The sequence below is a fragment of the Watersipora subatra genome, chromosome 7 (genome assembly GCF_963576615.1).
Source record: "Watersipora subatra chromosome 7, tzWatSuba1.1, whole genome shotgun sequence".
In the NCBI taxonomy this organism is placed as follows: Eukaryota; Metazoa; Bryozoa; class Gymnolaemata; order Cheilostomatida; family Watersiporidae; genus Watersipora; species Watersipora subatra.
In genome coordinates, this window is record NC_088714.1 from 53,233,345 (window position 1) to 53,254,496 (window position 21,152).

Genomic DNA, 21,152 nt, shown 5'->3' on the forward strand with positions numbered 1-21,152 from the left:
GCTGCAATAATAGGCCTAAAGGGTAAAGAGGCTGTAGACCAAAGAGGATGGTAGGGCACCGAGGACAAAACCTTTTCGGCAACAGAATTGAATACAACATACGGCAGAACTGAAATAAGTACAGAAGAAAATCAAGATGCCCTATTCCAAAACCGTAACAGAATTATCGTAAATCGTAAGCCTAAAGAGTAAAGAGGTTGTAGTCCAAAGAAGATGGTAGGGCACCGAGAACAAAACCTTTTCGACAACAGAATTAAATACAACATACGGCAGAACTGAAATAAGTACAATACAGAACCAAGCTGCCCTATTCCAAAATCGTAACAGAACTATTGTAAATAAATACTGATGATTTACTTTACCTGAGACAACTCCCTAGAATCTTTGTGAGTGTTATTCTTGTATGACACGCTAAAGCTGTTAAATAGGCGTTTAATAAAGTTCCACACATTTCGTAATAGACAATTAACTGTGAAAGTATTATGTTTTGCAGCTTTAGATTTTCGAAATTTTTCCAATTTATCTTCCATTAGCGACAAAAATAATTGATAGCGGTTGATGTTTTGTTTTGAATCCAGATGGAAATTTTTAATGTTTGCAGCGGAAATATAATACGTTGACTGAGCGTATTTTAAACTTGGAAAGCGATAAATAACCCAGTTTCTACAATCAAATCCTTAAACGCTTAACCTTTGAATTTGAGTTTAACACATTTATGCACGGGTGTACTACTAGCGCGACGCCGAGATACCCGTGCGTCAATTTTACCGTAATGTTGTATAGTCGAAACTGCCAAGGCTAAAACTAGAAAAAAGAACATAACTCTGTTCGCAAACGAATGCCCCAAACGGCTCACCTAGCGTTTCATTCTACAGACATATCGATTTTTAGCCAAATTAAATGAATGTAATAAAATAATTGACCAACATACATTTAGTGCGTACCGGAGAAAAACAACCTGTAATTAAAGGTGGTACTGTAAAATTTGAAGCTATTGAATTTACTAACATAAAAAATTAAATACCCAATGCCTTCACGGTACGCTCATACCTGCCAACCCTCACGCAATCACCCCAAAGAAAAAATGAAAACGCGTGAGAAATGCGTGAGATTTTTGCCCCAATTTCCACAACTTCATATATGCTATCATTGATACATAAATTGCCCCAATACCAAATCTCACGCATTACCCCACTCTTGGGTTGGCAGGCCTGGACCGTACGCTTAGCATATGTGAGGAAAAAGCTTGTTGCTTCGAATAATTCTATAATGGGCAAGCTAAAAAGTTTGCTGCAATCTATATCCTTAGGAATTTGGGACAAATATTTAAGCATTTTGTTGCCATCGGTTGAAAAGCTTGCACAATGATTGCCAAGTAAATTGAGCAATAGACATTTGGCAGTCGCTGCCGTTCCGCTAGAAAGCTTCTGATCACATGCAATTAACCATTCTATTCACATTTGCATCACATTTCAATCAATTCACTGATATAATAATAATATGGTATGAATATAAATTTATTGATCAGTTTATCACCTGAGAAAAATAGAGAGCTATACAGTATTTACAAGAACAGAATGTATGAAACTGCTGTAGAGGTACATCAAATATTCATTAATTTAAAATGTAAAAGAAAATTAAATAATTTATTGATATTGTTAAATTAAATACAATCTTTAAACTGTAGAAGCCACATGGCTGCAAAACTAGCAAGTACCATGCTTATGCGAATCTGCGCAAGTCAGCAGTTTTCAGATAAAAAACCTACTGTAAATGAGGCATTTTATAATGACCCAAGTAAATAGCTATTGAGTGCCTCTACTCTCATATGTCCTGATATACAAGCTGACTATGCTATGTGTGTATACCTAAAAAGCACCTTAAGTTTAGTGTCATAGGTTGACATAAAAAACTACATGCTCACAAGCACCTGCATGATATTGTCAAGCTCATCAACCGAGCCCGACTTGGAACCATTCATCTGGTCCATAGAGCACTGTACAAGCGACTGAAAGTCCATGCTGTCATAGGAGGGAAGCATGTCGACCAACTCTGTAGGCTCCTCAATCACAGTTAGAGCGCTCTTCATCACAGGAGCATCGGATACTGGAATCGACGAACTGATAGTAGACTCTTTGGCACAAGAAGGAACAAAATGTGATGGTTGTAAGGAAGGCTCGACCGAAGCGTGTCCTGGAACACTTTCCACACCGTGTAACAAGCTCTGAGAGGAAACCGCAGGATCACACGTTAAATGGAGATTTTGTAAAGCAGATGACTCGCCAAGCATCTCGACATCAGAAGGCTGTTCAATGTCGAGGCTGATTCTTTTGCAGGGCAACTCACTCGACATGTTGCACTGCAGATCTTTCCAAAGGTTTTTCAGCAGAAGAAATCGCTTAAGAGATGGTTCTATAATAGAGTTAAGAAACACTACAATAAAATTATAAAACACAACAATGGAGTTATGAATGTTCTACAATGCTTCATGATGAAGTTAGGAAGCTCTACATTAGAGTTGCTGAACACTGCAATAAAGATATAAAAATCCAAAATAACGCTATGAAACACATAAATAGAGATATGAAGACCTAAAAGATATGTACACTACAATAGAGTTATGAAGCTCCACAATAGAGTTACAAAGTTAGACAACAGCTCATCATGAGACACTGGTTTGCATTACAAGAGTGACGCAAACTACTCGTATGGGATCTTAGCAAAAATGGTGCAATAGGATTACAAAAGCAGCCTTGACACAGCCAATCATGAGCAAATACAAAATGAAATATATGCCAATAGAGCCGCGTAGGACTCGATTTTTATCGCAATAGCTGATGTGAATACGAGAGATAGAGACAGGCTGTCTCACTATATACATCATTTTAGGCAAATCTGGAAACATATTTTTTTCTGAGCATTTTTTCCGCGATCAATTTTTGTTGATTTTAATCTTTACGTATCTTGACAATGAGATCACCTAACACAACAAACAATATATCAAATGATAGAACAAAATCAATACTTTCTGTTAAAATCAACTAAAATTTGACGCAATCACATAGATCTTTTAGATACATTGATAATGTCTTTGTTTGTATCACAATTAGCAAATTAATTCAAGTCAAGCATGCCATATGTGAATGTACTACAGCAAGTTATAGAAGTGGGATGATGGAATGAGTCCTACGATAATAACGCTGTTAATATTCTATTTTAATAATCTAAATGACAATACAACAGATAGCAGTTTACCCAAAGATTAGGTCCTGAAACAAATTATAATAATTTTAACATATTTACATATACATTTAACCTAAGCTAGTCACCATTGAAAAAGACAATGCTGCAGCCAGTTTGAAAGGAGAATATCACTCACTGGTAAATACGGGGGCAACGGAACATACCATATACTTTGTTAACATGGAAGTGCCTGTGTTACAACTCACTATTTAACCAGTCCTAGATTCCAGGGTAAAACATTTCTTTTAATAAACCATTGTATGTTCCGCATAAAACAGTTTGGTGTGACATTGAGTTGTCTCTCTCTCATGAAGGTATTTTCATTGGTAAAGGGTAAGAACAGGAAAGAAGCAATAATGTAAAAATATCTTCAATTGTCAGATGATAGATGATTGAGTGGGGTATGCATTTTCCTCACGTCTGATTCGTGAATATGAATGGTCTATGGTGAACACGTCTGATGAGTGAATATGAATGGTCTATGGTGAACACATCTGATGAGTGAATATGAATGGTCTATGGTGAACACGTCTGATGAGTGAATATGAATGGTCTATGGTGAACACATCTGATGAGTGAATATGAATGGTCTATGGTGAACACGTCTGATGAGTGAATATGAATGGTCTATGGTGAACACATCTGATGAGTGAATATGAATGGTCTATGGTGAACACATCTGATGAGTGAATATGAATGGTCTATGGTGAACACATCTGATGAGTGAATATGAATGGTCTATGGTGAACACATCTGATGAGTGAATATGAATGGTCTATGGTGAACACGTCTGATGAGTGAATATGAATGGTCTATGGTGAACACATCTGATGAGTGAATATGAATGGTCTATGGTGAACACATCTGATGAGTGAATATGAATGGTCTATGGTGAACACGTCTGATGAGTGAATATGAATGGTCTATGGTGAACACGTCTGATGAGTGAATACGAATGGTCTATGGTGAACACGTCTGATGAGTGAATATGAATGGTCTATGGTGAACACATCTGATGAGTGAATATGAATGGTCTATGGTGAACACATCTGATAAGTGAATATGAATGGTCTATGGTGAACACATCTGATGAGTGAATATGAATGGTCTATGGTGAACACATCTGATGAGTGAATATGAATGGTCTATGGTGAACACATCTGATAAGTGAATATGAATAGTCTATGGTGAACACATCTGATGAGTGAATATGAATGGTCTATGGTGAACACATCTGATAAGTGAATATGAATGGTCTATGGTGAACACATCTGATGAGTGAATATGAATGGTCTACGGTGAACACGTCTGATGAGTGAATATGAATGGTCTATGGTGAACACATCTGATAAGTGAATATGAATGGTCTATGGTGAACACATCTGATGAGTGAATATGAATGGTCTATGGTGAACACATCTGATGAGTGAATATGAATGGTCTATGGTGAACACATCTGATGAGTGAATATGAATGGTCTATGGTGAACACGTCTGATAAGTGAATATGAATGGTCTATGGTGAACACGTCTGATAAGTGAATATGAATGGTCTATGGTGAACACGTCTGATAAGTGAATATGAATGGTCTATGGTGAACACATCTGATGAGTGAATATGAATGGTCTATGGTGAACACATCTGATGAGTGAATATGAATGGTCTATGGTGAACACATCTGATAAGTGAATATGAATGGTCTATGGTGAACACGTCTGATGAGTGAATATGAATGGTCTATGGTGAACACGTCTGATAAATGAATATGAATGGTCTATGGTGAACACATCTGATGAGTGAATATGAATGGTCTATGGTGAACACGTCTGATGAGTGAATATGAATGGTCTATGGTGAACACATCTGATAAGTGAATATGAATGGTCTATGGTGAACACATCTGATGAGTGAATATGAATGGTCTATGGTGAACACGTCTGATGAGTGAATATGAATGGTCTATGGTGAACACGTCTGATAAGTGAATATGAATGGTCTATGGTGAACACATCTGATGAGTGAATATGAATGGTCTATGGTGAACACATCTGATGAGTGAATATGAATGGTCTATGGTGAACACATCTGATAAGTGAATATGAATGGTCTATGGTGAACACATCTGATAAGTGAATATGAATGGTCTATGGTGAACACATCTGATGAGTGAATATGAATGGTCTATGGTGAACACATCTGATGAGTGAATATGAATGGTCTATGGTGAACACATCTGATGAGTGAATATGAATGGTCTATGGTGAACACATCTGATTCGTGAATATGAATGGTCTATGGTGAACACGTCTGATTCGTGAATATGAATGGTCTATGGTGAACACATCTGATAAGTGAATATGAATGGTCTATGGTGAACACATCTGATGAGTGAATATGAATGGTCTATGGTGAACACATCTGATGAGTGAATATGAATGGTCTATGGTGAACATGTCTGATGAGTGAATATGAATGGTCTATGGTGAACACATCTGATGAGTGAATATGAATGGTCTATGGTGAACACATCTGATGAGTGAATATGAATGGTCTATGGTGAACATGTCTGATGAGTGAATATGAATGGTCTATGGTGAACACATCTGATAAGTGAATATGAATGGTCTATGGTGAACACATCTGATGAGTGAATATGAATGGTCTATGGTGAACACATCTGATAAGTGAATATGAATGGTCTATGGTGAACACATCTGATGAGTGAATATGAATGGTCTATGGTGAACACATCTGATAAGTGAATATGAATGGTCTATGGTGAATTCCGTGCTGAGATATTAAAACAAACTTCTGAGCTTTCATTGCATTAAAAATCAAGATGCTATGAATATGATTAGCCAATCCATATGAAAAGCAGAAATAACTAGCGATGTTTGATGCCGAATCTTGGTATCATCCAATTTTTGGCTCTATGGCGTAGACTTTGTTGAGGAAGCCTCAGATGCTTTCAAACTCAACTTCAAAGCATGAAACTTGACTATAGCTACCAACATATATTTTCTATCGAATAAATATGATTGGCTAATAGAGGAATGACATCCCAAACTAAAAAAACAGCTATAAACAAGAATTATAGTTGATGGTGATTGTTATTTTTATATTATTGGTTTTTTCCAACATAGCTCTTCTTGCTAGCGAGTTCAATTAGTATGGGGTGTGGAAAAAGCTAAGTATAACAATGACAGCTTTAGTCCTTATATCAGACAACCTGAGCAGGTTTCCATATCGATTGGTGCCAACTCCAAATGATAGTACATGACCAAGACTGGCAAACGTATGACGGAATAGTTGTGGCCAACGTCGGAAACAAGTGGCCAACTACCTGGATGATGAGTTGACAGGCCATTAGTGGAGATTAGACAGGCAATACACTGTCAAAAAGGGAAGTCTAACGAACTGCGGTGCCTGACAGAATAAACTATGTTTATTACTTTTAAACAACCATGGAAGGGCAAATAACAGTCCCTTACCAACTCGACGGACAGGCTGACTCAGAATCTTAGAGACTGTCATCCTGAACAGCTCAACATTGTATGGGTCATCATAAGATAAGGAGTGTTGAGGTTTCCGTTTCTGAGCAAGAGGAGGATGCATCTGCGCCAGACCGTTATCTCTGTCATAAAATATGGAAATTTAAAGAGCTCAGTTTCAATACCGTTAAATTGTTAGTGTAACAAAAATATGAATTAAAGCTGGAATCTTTGTCAAAAACTAGCAACCGTTAGCCCTGCAATTAGCCCTGCAGGTAAAGTTACTACAATATGAAGGCCTCTCATAATATCTGGGAAGCAAAATAGAGTGAGTCATTAAGGAACTGTACAAAAAGAAAAGGTCAACATAGAAAAACATTCCAATAGCACTTCGCAAACCTAAACCTAAAAATTCAACTTTTTCTGGATATGAGGACATTTTTTTCTGTTCTTGAACAAAACAAATTATCTCAAAAAATTATGTAAAAATATTCATCACATTTACAACTGCAGACTTGTACTAACATCAATGAAAACTAAACACTCTGTACAAGTGCCAAGGTAAAACTCTTAAATCTGTTCACCGGCTTCATTACATGAAATATGAAGATGATGCAGTTGGGAAAATATAGTGTTAACAAATAACTCTTTTATAGAAAAAAGAAACTGAAGAGAAATGATATTGATAAGTTCTAAAACCTCTAGTGCACATCTTTGAAATTTTACCAGTTATTTTAGCAAGTAACCTGATTTCTTGCAATAAAATGATGTTTGCTTTGTAACAACAGCTAAATTAGAACTGCCCGATTCAGAGCCTGAATGTAACACATACATACGATTAAAACTCGACATAAAAAGTTGCTCCAAGCTGCTGACATTCACTTTGTACAATGTTAAACTGTCAATTGTTGGAACAAATGCATTTTGATTGATTCATTCCACAACCCAAAAACAAGCTAAATACATGTACACAAAGTAATTACATATATAACACTAAAAGAAATACATTGTATAAAGCCATGTAACAAACTAAAAATAAATACCTAAATTATGTATAAAAACAAAATTATTAAAGCAATAATCAGTCAAATGAGGTTTTGATTGTTGCTTTACTTTAAAGACATTTGAACAGAAGAGTGAAAAAACTGCAATGCCTAAGCTTGGTTGTAGATTGAGGGATGGACACTTACGCTAGATATAGCTCAAATCACCTTAATTTTGAAATCATTTTATTATTTTATGCTATATTTTATATTGCTATATTTTATATTGCTATATTTTATATTGCTATATTTTATATTGCTATATTTTATATTGGTCGTTTACTCTTACTTACAAGGCTGTAATGTTTTGAGAAACTTTAGGTATTGCATGTTGGTAATTATTTTGCATTGCTATATTTTATATTGGTCGTTTACTCTTACTTACAAGACTGTAATGTTTTGAGAAACTTTAGGTATTGCATGTTGGTAATTATTTTGCATGTCGAAAAATGTAGATGCTGAGATACTCGTACGCCAAGGTTTGACTGTAGAAGGCAATATTAACCAACATTGTCAATTGTGCATTAACAAATTAAGATGGCATGATAGAAGATCGATATAAAAATGTAAACTTCATACTGGAATAAAAACTTGCAGTCAATGTTAGTAATTTGTCATACTAGTACGGCCATGTTAACTGATCCGTGGCAGAAACAGAAAAAGCTCTGCTGGTGAGTCACCATGCGACGTATGTCTATGAAGTCCTACCATGTCCTGTTTACCATAATGTGGCCAACATTGCGTGGCATTACTTCCATACTGCGCAATCTCTCCCCACAAAAAGGGCAGATGCAAGGTAATGTAACCGGTATACTGGTTAGTAAAGTTTCCCAATTATAACCATAAACATTGCATAACCAAGAATGGTATTTGTATGCCTAGCATGTCCTGTTTTGAGATAATCTATCCATAATAATAGCCATATATGCAGATATTAAATTGTTAACTTATAAAAGTGTGCAATTGAGAATGATTGCTGTTCGGAAGCATTAAAGAAATTCTGAAACAATATAAACTTCTAACAAGGAATTGTCTACACAGGACAGAGTTTCATGCTAATGCAGGAAATGATGTACTTAGCACATGATTCAATATCATCAACCTCAGGTTCTGAATCATGTGGATTGTTCAATTAGCTATACCGTCAGGCTTTCAGTGATAAACAATTTTTTTATCGAAGATTTATCACAAATAATATAGGGTAATACTTTAAAGACTCCAAAATGGACACAAATCTTCTCAAGCAAGTAATTCAAGATGTTAATATATATTGTAGAGGGCAACAATGGCCTAGAACACCTGACCAGCAAACAACAATTTGGGGTTCGATTTCCAAATAGGCCACTGATGGTGACAGGAATAACATCCAGCTTGAAAATGCTCTGCAGCTGAAATGTTTCCAGTCATCAATTTTCCCTTGCCCCTGGATTCGAGACATGTCCAGCCAAGATCACAAAGCCATGTCCAGCCAAGATCACAAAGCCAATGCTCATAAAAACATGCGCAGCCTCTGCCTGCAGTAAGCTAAGAAGACATCATACTTGATCTAAGAAGGATTGCTCACACAATGTATGTAGTTGAAAATCTGAAGAATGTACACTCTCTAAAAAAAGCATCAGCATGCATGCTTAACTTGTGAGGCCTCTAAGGTACCAGCATAATGGCTATCTCTGATAAAAAAGATCGCAAGCTCTTCTCCAAGTCAGAATATTAATAGAATGAGTACTACTTTACCTCCATACTTATATTACAGTTGAAGTTACAAATCTGTTTACAATTAATCTAACACAAATTGTTGTGCATTCATTTTTTCTTCTGCATTTACAATTTCTCCAGAACTTATTAATACTTTCGAAAAATTTAAAGCCTTCATTTAACATCACATATAACCGCTAAACAGTACAGAAGATAAGTTAAATAAAAAACAGCAAACTTCAACTAAAAATGTGCAGTACGCCATGCATACTTTTAGATGAACAGTCACCCAAACTTTTATTGCGAGGAAAATGAGTTGCAGACAAGAATACTTGCTAACCACAGTAGATACAGCTGAACTATTAAGATCCAACGTTACCTTGGTTTTCAATGAATATACACAGTACGTAAACACATGGTGCCAACCTTGACGACTTGATTACACATCACACCGCATCAACAAAATGGTCACCCAAAAACAAGGTATTACTATCAATGGCATGCACTGCAGAACTATTATTAGCATAACTAAGCAAACAGTTCAACTACTAGTCTCCTATGAGTGGCTGAGTTGTACAAGTGGTAAATAAATGCTAGTGATAGACTAGATAAACTTAATGGAGAATCGATCCAAGAAATAAACGATTGTTCAAGAACTATGAGAAAACTTCAGTGATCTGCCAGATGTTGTGCTTGTATGGAATTAAATACCAAGTTATGAAACTGTCTTCTATATTATAATCAAAAACTGCCCCGAGCAAATGTTACAACAGCTGAGTGCTTCTACTAGGATGCTTTCTGAGGTGTTTGGCAGAAGGGTATAAAATTGAAGGACATATGAAGAGTTTAAATTTCTTTTGCACACCCCTCGCAATTTCAGGAGAATTCGAGTATTTGCCTTGTTTGTGGTTCAGAAAGTAACACAACAATCAAGCCGACCTGTTGACAGTGAATTAGCACATGCATGGAGATGTACCATTAAAGGCTTCAGTCCAAGATATTTAGAAATATGTTGAGACTCCCAGGTTACAATAACTAAACTCTTGTCTTACAACAACAGTTTACTTTATAACAATGTTTTAATGAGTTCACTCGTGTGATATCAACAAAGTATATAACATACCATCACGAAAACGGCATGTAGAGAGTAACTCAAAGTTTATAGATATAATACTATTTCATTCCATGATGAATATTTTCATATACTGTCCCAACAGGGAATCCAACAGTAATTTTCTCAGATCCAATCCTAGCAGCTTAATATAAGTTAATCGTATGCTATCGTTGACTGATTAGTAATTAATTATGCACACTTATGATGTAAGAGGCCAGGCAAACAGGTATAGGCTATGGGGATGCAATCGGTAGCATTGTGATACAATCATGTACCAGCTAGTTCCAAGTAGACTAAGTAGCAGTCAAAGCGGAAAAGGGAAGGAGCAATATATGCCCTTGTCCCAATATCGCTACTAAGAAACACAACTACGACGTGACAATCACAAAAACTAATCAATCACAATACGATATCGCGCTTGACAGTTTTAGAGTGAACTTTACATGGATGAGCACGGCTTGCTTAACTAAAACCAGGTGCCACAGAGCCTAAAAATAAAATAAAACCAAGTATTTTTGCTTATCTCTACAAGCCACTGAAATGAACCAGCAAAGGAAGAGAGTTTTTAGTCAATGAACAGCTTTTCTAGCTTGTAGAGGTTACAAACAGTAACCACGATCATTTGGCAAATTATTGAAACTTCAAAACTAAATAGCACAAAATGTCTTGAATATAGTGCTGTAGTCCTGGTATGAACATTATCCTGAATATCTGCAAACAATGTACAATATACCTAACAGAGAAACCATTAATAAGTTCCACACATGGGCAAAACATCATGTCAGCTATTCACACATAGAATATACATGTAAGTGTCATGGTGAGTGTGCCTAGTAACTATTAGACAAATAGCTGTCTGACTGGTTATCAACTAAGATATGTGGCTAGAAATCGCTAGACATTTGAAAATGTCTGCAACAATTTAATAAGCATTTCGATAGTTTAAGGTAAAAAAATTCCCCAACTAGTTTGTAATGTGGAAAGTTTGCTTCCTTTTAACTGGTGTTTTTATGAAGTTGCAATAGTTGCCCAGGCCAAGTATTGGGATCTCAAGCAGCTATTCCCACAAACATAAATCTTGTGAATATCGACCAGGGAAGATTCAGTTTAGACGTATTGCACTCAAATGACTGATGGACTAAACATGCGTGTGAATCGAAAAGTAACTTGGTTTAACCTTCCTCGGTATACTAATTAGATGTTCATAAAAAGCTATGACTAGCCATGCCTCTATCCTAAGAATAGCTTGTCAGAGATCACAACAAAAAGTTAGTTTTTGGCCGGGCTAATCAGAAATAATGATTGCTGATGGCCAAGATCAAAACCCAGCACTTTTTGAAAAGCTTAAATTTTAGAGACTTCTGCGATTTGTTTTAAATAAACTAAAGATGAACCTACTCACAATTTTCAACCATAACTGCCACGTATCAATTTTATCAATGCTTATCGAAACTTCTATCGATTTTGCTAAGTAAATCAGAAACTCCGATTCCGATTTTGCACTCAAAATAAAGATTCGTCCACTAACTTTCAAAGTAATGAAGACTTTTTTACATCGTTTTAAAATCAGTCTCAAAAACAACACGATCGTCACAACAAGCTCCGCCCATAAATATGTGACATACGCTAGCTTTTTAAGAACGGAAACGGAAATTGGGAATGTTTAGTCCGATTTAGAATGATAGGGATGGGTGTCTTAAAACCCAATATTATCTAAATTCAGCATTTAAAATAATCTCAGTCTTTCTGAAAGGTAGATAAGCTATTTAACATTGCATATTTAAAAATGAGCTCAAAAAATTGCAATAACAACGCCAGCTTGTGATTAACTAGAATTTGGGCTCATTTCTCGTGGTGTTCAGCCTATTAAACATCCGTAATAAGCTACGAGCAATCTTAAACAGTTTATCTACCTTTCATAAAAGACTGAGATCACTTTGAAGGCTGACTTTAGATGATAATGAGTTTTAAAACACCCATCTCTATCATTCTAAATCGGTCTAAACATCCCTAACTTCCATTCCTAAAAAGCTAGGCTATGTCACATATTTATGGGCAGAGCTTGTTGCGCCGATCGTGTTGTTTTTTGAGGCGGATATTGAAACGCTTTCGAAATACCTTCATAACCTTGAAAGTTAGTGGACCAACTTTTATTTTGAGTACTAAATCGGAATCAGCGTGTCTAGTTTACCATAAAAAAAATCGATAAAAGTTGTATGTGGCAGTTACGGTTTAATAGACTTTATTAAAAAGTATCGGTATTTTCTTAACAATTGCGATTGCTTTTGATGTTTGAGGTGATCAGACTGCCAGGATGTTTCAAGATTCAAATCGAAAAAACTTAATAGTGGAAAATGCTCCAAAGTAGAAGACATTCTGAAATAATGTCTTTAGTTTAGCGAGTGCCTGTCTTTCTGGTTATTGATATCAGCTATTGCAATCAAGTTCAGTGTTGCACGGCTCTATTCTGATAGTCTCGTTGCAACTATAAATGTCATAGTCACACTTTCGCTTGAATCTGAGGGTTTTAACTGCAATCGAGTTTTGTTGATTTTAATATTTAAAAATTCTGGCAGTCAGATCACTTCAAACATAAAAAACGATCGCACATGATAGAAAAATACCGATACTTCCTGATAGAGTCTTCATATGAAATGTGAATGATGAAATAATGAAAATGAAATTTTTTTATTGATTTTAATTTATTTTTAGCGACCTCCAACTTTACAAATATATTGTATTTTTATGTTTTAGTCTCATGACCATCCCAAAGTTAGCTATGAAAGCAATACAATAGAGATGACTACAAACTGAGCTAACATAGGCATATAGTTAGTTAATGGTTGTGTCCAATACTGTTCACATATAAAACCTATATGAACTCCAAGCTCAAAGTGCCCTACACTGAAATCTGCACGGCGAGTCCGCAATTGAAGCCGTATGGTAAAACAATCGGCCAAATTGTAACACATTTGTACCAATTGTATACATTTGTAGATATTGTACACATTTGTAGTAATGCTCTTTGAAACTTGATACTAACTTCAAATAAAAATATCAAAAAACCAAATGTGAATTTGACAATTAAAGCTTAAACAATTTCCAAACAAATTGAACTATCACTTGCCTAAATGTACTATGGATAATTTTGCTTTAGTCCTTCTGTGCAAAGCGACGCTTGAAAGTTTGGCCAATATATCGTTTTCAATGGGATTTAAACTTCCAGCTCTGTAGGCCGACACTTTACCACCTGTGGCAATTGGCCACCTTGCTACATGTAGAGTTACTTATTACACCTGACGATCTCTCATGGCACACCAGAATGAATGAGAGAGTACTGGTAGAGAATAATAGACACCAGTTGGCACCTGGCCATATTGACACTGCCTTGCATGTTGTTTTTAACATTAGCAATCAAAAAATGATCTGGGGATTTAAAATTTTGTCAGTAAGCAAGGTCTCAACAAACCAGCCACGTAGTACTAGCATAGCAGACTAATTGCTACTGTAATAAAGATCTAACTCACTTTCTCACACATATTTATGTTAATCGCCTAGATTAGTTAATCATCAGCTCAGGAGATAACGTATTAATCACTGTCAGCAACTACTGAAGGGTGCGCAGTGGAACAGCAATTAGACATCAAAAGAGAGGAGGATTCACTGAAATGAATAACAATAAACTCGAAAAGTAGTAAATCTTATTGCTTTAACACTGTTGTACCAAAAACCTACAGCTGCTGACTGCAACAACATTTTACATGTCGTTAATACTTTACACACCTTAAGAACACTGGTTTCATGGAATCAACAAAACATAACTCTCACTAGAATGCACAGCCTCGACTCCTAAGTTATTTACAGTGGATCCATGGTTTGCCGCTGCATCGTTTAGGTTCTAACAACAGCTTGTCAGAATAGCTCAATACCACATGAAGTTCGAAGTCAAAAAAACAAAGTCTATCATAATGCATAAGAAAATCTAATAAATCAAATCATATCTAAAAAAATCAACTAAAAAATGTAAACACATAGAACTTTCCAAATATTGATCTAAAAATTAGATGACCATTTGGTACTGACAACAACTAAGGTACCTATTGTTTGCGACTAAATCACCCTAGCCTTAGATTAAGTGGTTCACACTCTTTTCCTGCAATCAATGGTTAACTTAGAATTCCAGTGCTGCCTGTTTAGGATAAACTGATAGAGACAAGATGTTAGCTAAAAAGAAATCAATAAAAACCCAGAGTAAATACAAGACCAATTCACCTAACGATTTAAGCAAAGCAATTAGGTAGTACACCATAAACAACAGTGGAGTTTAAAAAACCTGATTACAACAAAAAAAGATTCAGAGGTGAGGGAACCTGACACCAAATACGCCACACAAAAGAAGACTGTCTCTACTCACTGGGTTTCACTATCCATAATGAGGAACTAAACTACGGTTATGAAAACCATGAATAGTTTAGAGCTGAATATGACATGTAAGTAAAGTGGGCCACCTACATAGAAAGCAAACAGAAGCAACATACAACTCTGAGAGGGCCCAGATATGACAGCTAATTTAGGCAAGAAACACTAAAACATACCTTTTAATTAAAACAGGACCAGTGACAAAACTCTCCAAGTCTGCCAAAGTCATGCCTGCTATGTCGAGTTCAGACTCCGCAACACACCGAAAATGGCGCAACTACTTGAACTGCCAACGTTGAGTGATGTGAAAACCACCACGCTCCATTAAACACCCAAATACTAGGCTCACAATTATGCTAGTTTGGTGGAAGCGATAGCCTGATAGAGAAGATACGCTGTTCGGACAAAGGAGGTAGACAAAGCTGAAGGAACCCGATGATTTAGAGACTATTGTACTGATGATATTATGCAGTTAATGACTTGGATAGGTTATTATTAATGCTCAATAACACCATAACTATGTGTCAATATTGTCTTAGCTTTATATATGGTAACTTCAAATAAGGACATAGAGTGAATCAATTGTGCCAAAACTTCATGAATGCAAGGTTACATCAGTTATGCTGGTAGAGCAAGTATTTAAATCCAGCTGGCACATGTGAAAATGTGCTATATTTGATCTCTTTGAACACCGAGTGGCGCAACGATGAATGTGCTCTGATGGTTCAAAAATATAAATTTTCCTCATGAAGTAGTATAGATTGACCCTCTCCTTAAGTGATAGCATCTTTAAGATCGACCCTCTCCTTATGTGATAGGACCTCTAAGATCGACCCTCTCCTTAAGTGACAGAACCTCTAAGATTGACCCGCTCCTTAAGCGATAGCACCTCTAAGGACGAGCACAATTAAAACTACTGACTGGTACAACTTATAAAGTATGACTTTTGCTTCTTTGTACACACAACCCGCATGCCATGCCACATTAACAAAAACCATCTCATGTGAAAAATCAAACAGCTGCCATAAAAAAATCATTAGATATACATGTATATATGAAGACAAGTATACCTATGCATAATGAATAAATAGTCAGGCCTACTAATAACAGCACCTACGCTCCGAAAACTACAAAGGATTACAAATAACTAGCGTGGTGTAATAGATTGAATGTACTTATCTTTTTCCAAAGTGATATTCGTCATTGGAGTCACCACAGTTCTGTCACCACAGTACATTTGTATTATCTTTACTATAATAAAAGCCGTGTGTCCCGTGTGTGACCCGGATATTCGGATCACACACGGGACATGTCCACAATACGAACATTTGTATTTTCCAGGTGACCGATGCACAAAACATAACTATAGTGACTACAGAGAAGAACATCAAGCCAAAAATATAATTAGAGTTACCCTTTTGTAACAACCTCATTATTTATATACAATGTACATGTATAATATACACTGATGAATGCCCGGCATTGTACGAGTAATAAAGAGGTTTCTGGCATCGAAAACTTATTTATTAACCAACATATATAAAAACTTTAACATTCTAACTTTTTAATGAAAGTGTTTGTTTATTTTTGTGTATGCTATAAGTTTAATTAGGTTTATGATACATATACATGTATTTTTGGCATTTTGGAGAAGTCTGGGCACATATTTTTCTTCTAGTACACTGGTAATCTTGTGTCACGATAGATTGGCAGATGTGTTATGTCCACAATTATTCCCTAGTATGGTAAGGTGATCGTGTGGTGTAGTGGTCAACATGCCTGTCTGCAAAACTGGTGTTTCCGAGTTCAATTTCAGCGAGAAGTGGTAGTTTTATTGCTAACTAGCAAGTACTGCAAGCATATGCATTTTATCACTATAACTGGACATACGACAGACCAACACACTTAGATTTATATATATATATATATATATACATGTACATAAGATAATATATATACACATGTATATACATATATAATGTGCGCACAAATGTTATTAACACCTTTTGTCATTACGAACAGTTACAAAAACCACACTGTTAACAAGCAGATGCTATATTACAAACATACTTCAAAACCAGTTAATCATGTAGAAAAAGCACACCAATATTTTCTTATGTAATCAATAATGGAAAATGGCTTGATTGAGGGATTAATAGTTTTTTAACGATTAGTTCACGCACAAATATCAGGCTGTAAAATAAATTTATATTTCAAATGAGCAACTGCCATTGACATATGCCAGAAAAGAACAAACAGGTTCAAAGAAACTCCATGTTTATCTAGCATATGAAGCAACTCGATGCATGACGTGTTTCGCATTTTATTACGTAAGGAATTAATAAATGGGTTCTGCTAGTCTCATTTTTTACTTTGACGACCCATCTGTTCGGTCTATTGCACAACACAAACGGTGAGTGTAAACTGAAAAGTTAGTGAATCATGTTCTAAGATTAAGTGGATATTGATGGTTGTTTTAAGCCCCATAATGAGGGCTTTAGACCAAATTTTGACTCCTTTAACACTTTTAGACTTGAGACTGATTTGATGATTTCCTTTCAATTAGCCAGTATAAGGATACTAGCGTAAATAAACCTGTATTATATATAGCTAAAACTTCTAGTGATGAGTTTTTATGTTCTTATGCAGATAACCCTTTGGTATTGTATACAACTACAGCTTCTAGTCATGAGTTTTTGTTCTTATGCAGATAACCCTTCTGTACTGTATATAGCTGCAACCTTTAGTCAGGAGTTTTTGGTACAAGTGCCTCCGTTGGTTTTTGATACTTTATTAAAAAGAGCCCATGATAAACGCAAAGAGGTGGTTGAATGAGGTACATATACATATAAATTAATGTTTAAGCGCTAAACTACACTCAATGGATAACGAGGTTCGACGAAGACAAATCTTTACTTGAGTTCATACCAGTCATTACTACTAGGTTCAGTGAACCGATGGATTAGAAACGCTTAATTAAAAATATTCTGTAATCCCTATCACCTGACAGTGGATAATCATACAATCTTTAGCCTAAAGCCAAGCAGTAAACAAACATATTTTCTGAGTGTGAAAATAAGCTGGTAAGTTTGAAGTTTCGCGAGACATTGATGTTTCATGTTCAAATAAATTTTTGACAAAGAACTGGCTACACATGAGAGAGTTTCATGTTGAAATTATGTATTCAGCATATGCTTAAATATCTTCAACATTAAGTCCTGTCTTGTGTTGTTTGTTTGATTAGCTATATTGCCTGGCTGTTTGTGACTTTCTGTTCATTGAAGAATTACCACAAACGATCTTTACTATAATAAGAGCCGTGTGTCCAGTGTGTGACCCAGATATTCGGATGCCCAGCTAAGTACGCTATCATCAGCACCACTTGACCACCTTTAAGAATAATTATGCACATAGTTATTACACATGACGATTGCTCACGGTGCACGGTACCGCAGGTATGACAGAGCACTAGTACAAGATAATTTTTCAACAAACAGTAGTTTAGCACAATTAAAAGCATATGTTTCAGGTTATAACTAGTGGGTTCAATAAGTTAAGAACTTGTTGAATTCTCCAAATAATAGAATTCCATATAGATGTACATCTCAAGCAATGAGGTGTGCAAGAAATAAAAATGTAAAGCTTTGATTTAAATTTCATTAGCCTGAGTAGATAGATCTTTCTATTATCTATGCTGTCAGTAGTCTTGTGAATAAATCAGTAAGTATTGACAGCGAAGCAGTAAGAGCACGAGAATAAACCTCCTTTGATTTATAATTGGGTTTTCACATACCTGAATTATAAATCAATGAGTCTTTTGCATTTGATCGAGCAGTTCCCATTCACTAAAATGTCAGCCTTGTATAACATATGAGCGAGGTTGAAAAATGGCACACTAAGGGTCTGAAGACATGGAACATTTTTATATTCGTGAATTCACAAACCAAGCTAAAAATAAACTCATGGGCTAAAACAGCAAATACCTCCAGCTCTAATGTTTTTATTCTGGATAAATCAGAAGCCAGTTGAAGAAAAATCAGAATTTTGCATAACGTCAATCTTGTAGTTTGAGAAACAAGGCTGAACATTGTTTATGTACATCTCAGCATGTAATAAAGTGTATATTCAGTTCTAAAGGTAAACGAACAATTCAAAAGAACTAAGTTTCAGCATAGCAGGATTTTACTAAAACTGCTACCGCATTACGGAGTGCAGAAAAATCTTTTCATTCTTTGAGATAGACTACCGCCACAATGCTGCCCTATAGGGGTTATGGCTTCACGAACTTGTTTTCACGTGAAAATAATTTCTATTTATCAAGGCTAGCATTTTTCTAACAAGTCAATTTTGATAAAATATGAGCCGCTAACAATAATAAACAACTAGCTCATGACATGGGGAGATAATAAAAAAGGGTAGCCTACTATATTCAAAATGTGTGTCAGGATTTCACACTTCATAAGAAATCCAAAATAATTTTATTAACGGCATAATTGCCAAAGCTTGTATAGAACTGATGTGATCTGCAGCCAAAATTTTAAAACGCAAACCATCTTTCACTTGAGCCAAATTGCATGAAATACATTGCTCAAAAAATTGTAGTAAGTAGGCAACTTCTTGGTCAAATTAGATAGTTGTGTTACTTATCAACATTTAGTATCATATCAGTATTTAGTAGCAACTGTTACTCAACCAGTGGCTAGAGGGAAGGTTGAACATGCACAGATTTAAACAATGCAAAGCATAGTCACTATACCTGCAGCACACCAAATTTACAGACTCCGATTCGGAGAATGGAGCCCCAAACATTAGATAAAAATATAGAATTTTGTGTACCTTAGCTCAACAAGGGCATAATTAAACCTAGTACAGCTATTACACCGGCAGCAGAAAACTTTTTAAAACTCACGTTTTGGAAAGAAATCAAGCTGTTAGGATATTGAAATAGAGAATTTCATGTCAATATTTAATGTAGACAAAGAAGCAAAAAGACATCATTTAAACATTTTTGGTTATATTCGATGAAATCCAAAGAAAACTTCCTCTTGTATTACTCTTTTGTAAATACAGCAATGTTTGAGAAGATGTGAAACTATAGAAAAAGCTGCATAACATTGCATATGAATATTTGACTTCTTTGCAATGGCTTGTGTTATACTCATTTCATGCATTTGACATTCAAATAAAAATCATTCTCAAATCTTGAATATACTGTGATAACAAATAGTTATGACAAAGAAAAATATTCCAAATGATTGCCACTCTCCAACAATGCAGTATTATGAACTATTTGTAAAAGAGAACACATTCCATATTCATGCTAATGGGTAATGAAAAGACCTGGGTCATAAATGCACATTTTCTATAAAAAAAATTAAACGAATAAATCACAATTCGTAATAAATCACTCGATAATATGGGTCTAACGCAGCTGATTATTCGATTGGTAACGATAACAACCTCAACTATTGTATGTGACACAATGATCCGCTAAACGCAATGGTGACTTGGTATTTTGTCAGCTCGCCGCTTCAGTACCTGTTTTTAATGCAGTTGTTTTTTAACACAAGGCAAACAAACCGCAGCAGATTTTTGCAAAAAATATTGTTTTTAACCGCGATAGAAGAAGAGTCTATAAAAAGAAATCTGAAAGACCAAAAACCTCCTTTGAATCCTGGCAAAATCTATTCTGGCAAAAAGAAACATTTGGAAACAACTGAGACAAAGGCACCGTCACCATCAGCCATTACTATACTAGATGTGTCTGAAAAATATGACTTACGATAAAATTGCTGTGCAGACTCCGTTAGTTAACATTTATAGCAACATAAAACTGGAGTTACGGTGGATTTGTCATATTTTTGATGAAAAACAATTCCAAATTTATTATTTTAGTGGTATTTATCCGGCATGAATTTGTCTGTTCATAAACAGACAACTCCCAACAAGAAACTAAATTTGGAACCTGATTCTGCTTGTTTTTCAAAATTGTTAAGCTAAGAAATGGCAGTTACTAACTTTAAAAAAAATTTCAGCAGATAATTCTACCTATTGCCAGCTAATAGTCAGAATTAGTAGTTACAAACTTTTAAACAATTTCAGCAAATAATTCAACCTATTGCCAGCTAACAGCGTCCGTTAACTGAG

General features: G+C 35.5%; 1 protein-coding gene across 1 annotated transcript; it reads right to left on the reverse strand.

Annotated features, from left to right (window-relative positions):
- Positions 1-1,499: 1,499 nt before the first annotated feature.
- Positions 1,500-15,310, reverse strand: LOC137400060 (uncharacterized). Its single transcript, XM_068086370.1, has 3 exons — positions 15,182-15,310; positions 6,735-6,877; positions 1,500-2,412 (listed from the first exon to the last, which is right to left on the reverse strand). Exons 1-3 carry the CDS (start codon positions 15,232-15,234, stop codon positions 1,913-1,915), a joined length of 696 nt encoding a protein of 231 aa, XP_067942471.1. The 5' UTR covers positions 15,235-15,310; the 3' UTR covers positions 1,500-1,912.
- Between the last annotated feature and the right edge of the window lie 5,842 nt (positions 15,311-21,152).

What these genes read in the sequence shown, in the direction of transcription:
- LOC137400060 (XM_068086370.1), bottom strand. Translation starts at nt 15,234, where the DNA reads ATGACTTTGGCAGACTTGGAGAGTTTTGTCACTGGTCCTGTTTTAATT. An exon ending in GGTCCTGTTTTAATTAAAAG is followed by an intron (nt 6,878 to 15,181) that starts GTATGTTTTAGT and finishes ATTTTATGACAG; the next exon opens with AGATAACGGTCTGGCGCAGA. An exon ending in TCAGCCTGTCCGTCGAGTTG is followed by an intron (nt 2,413 to 6,734) that starts GTAAGGGACTGT and finishes ACTCTATTATAG; the next exon opens with AACCATCTCTTAAGCGATTT.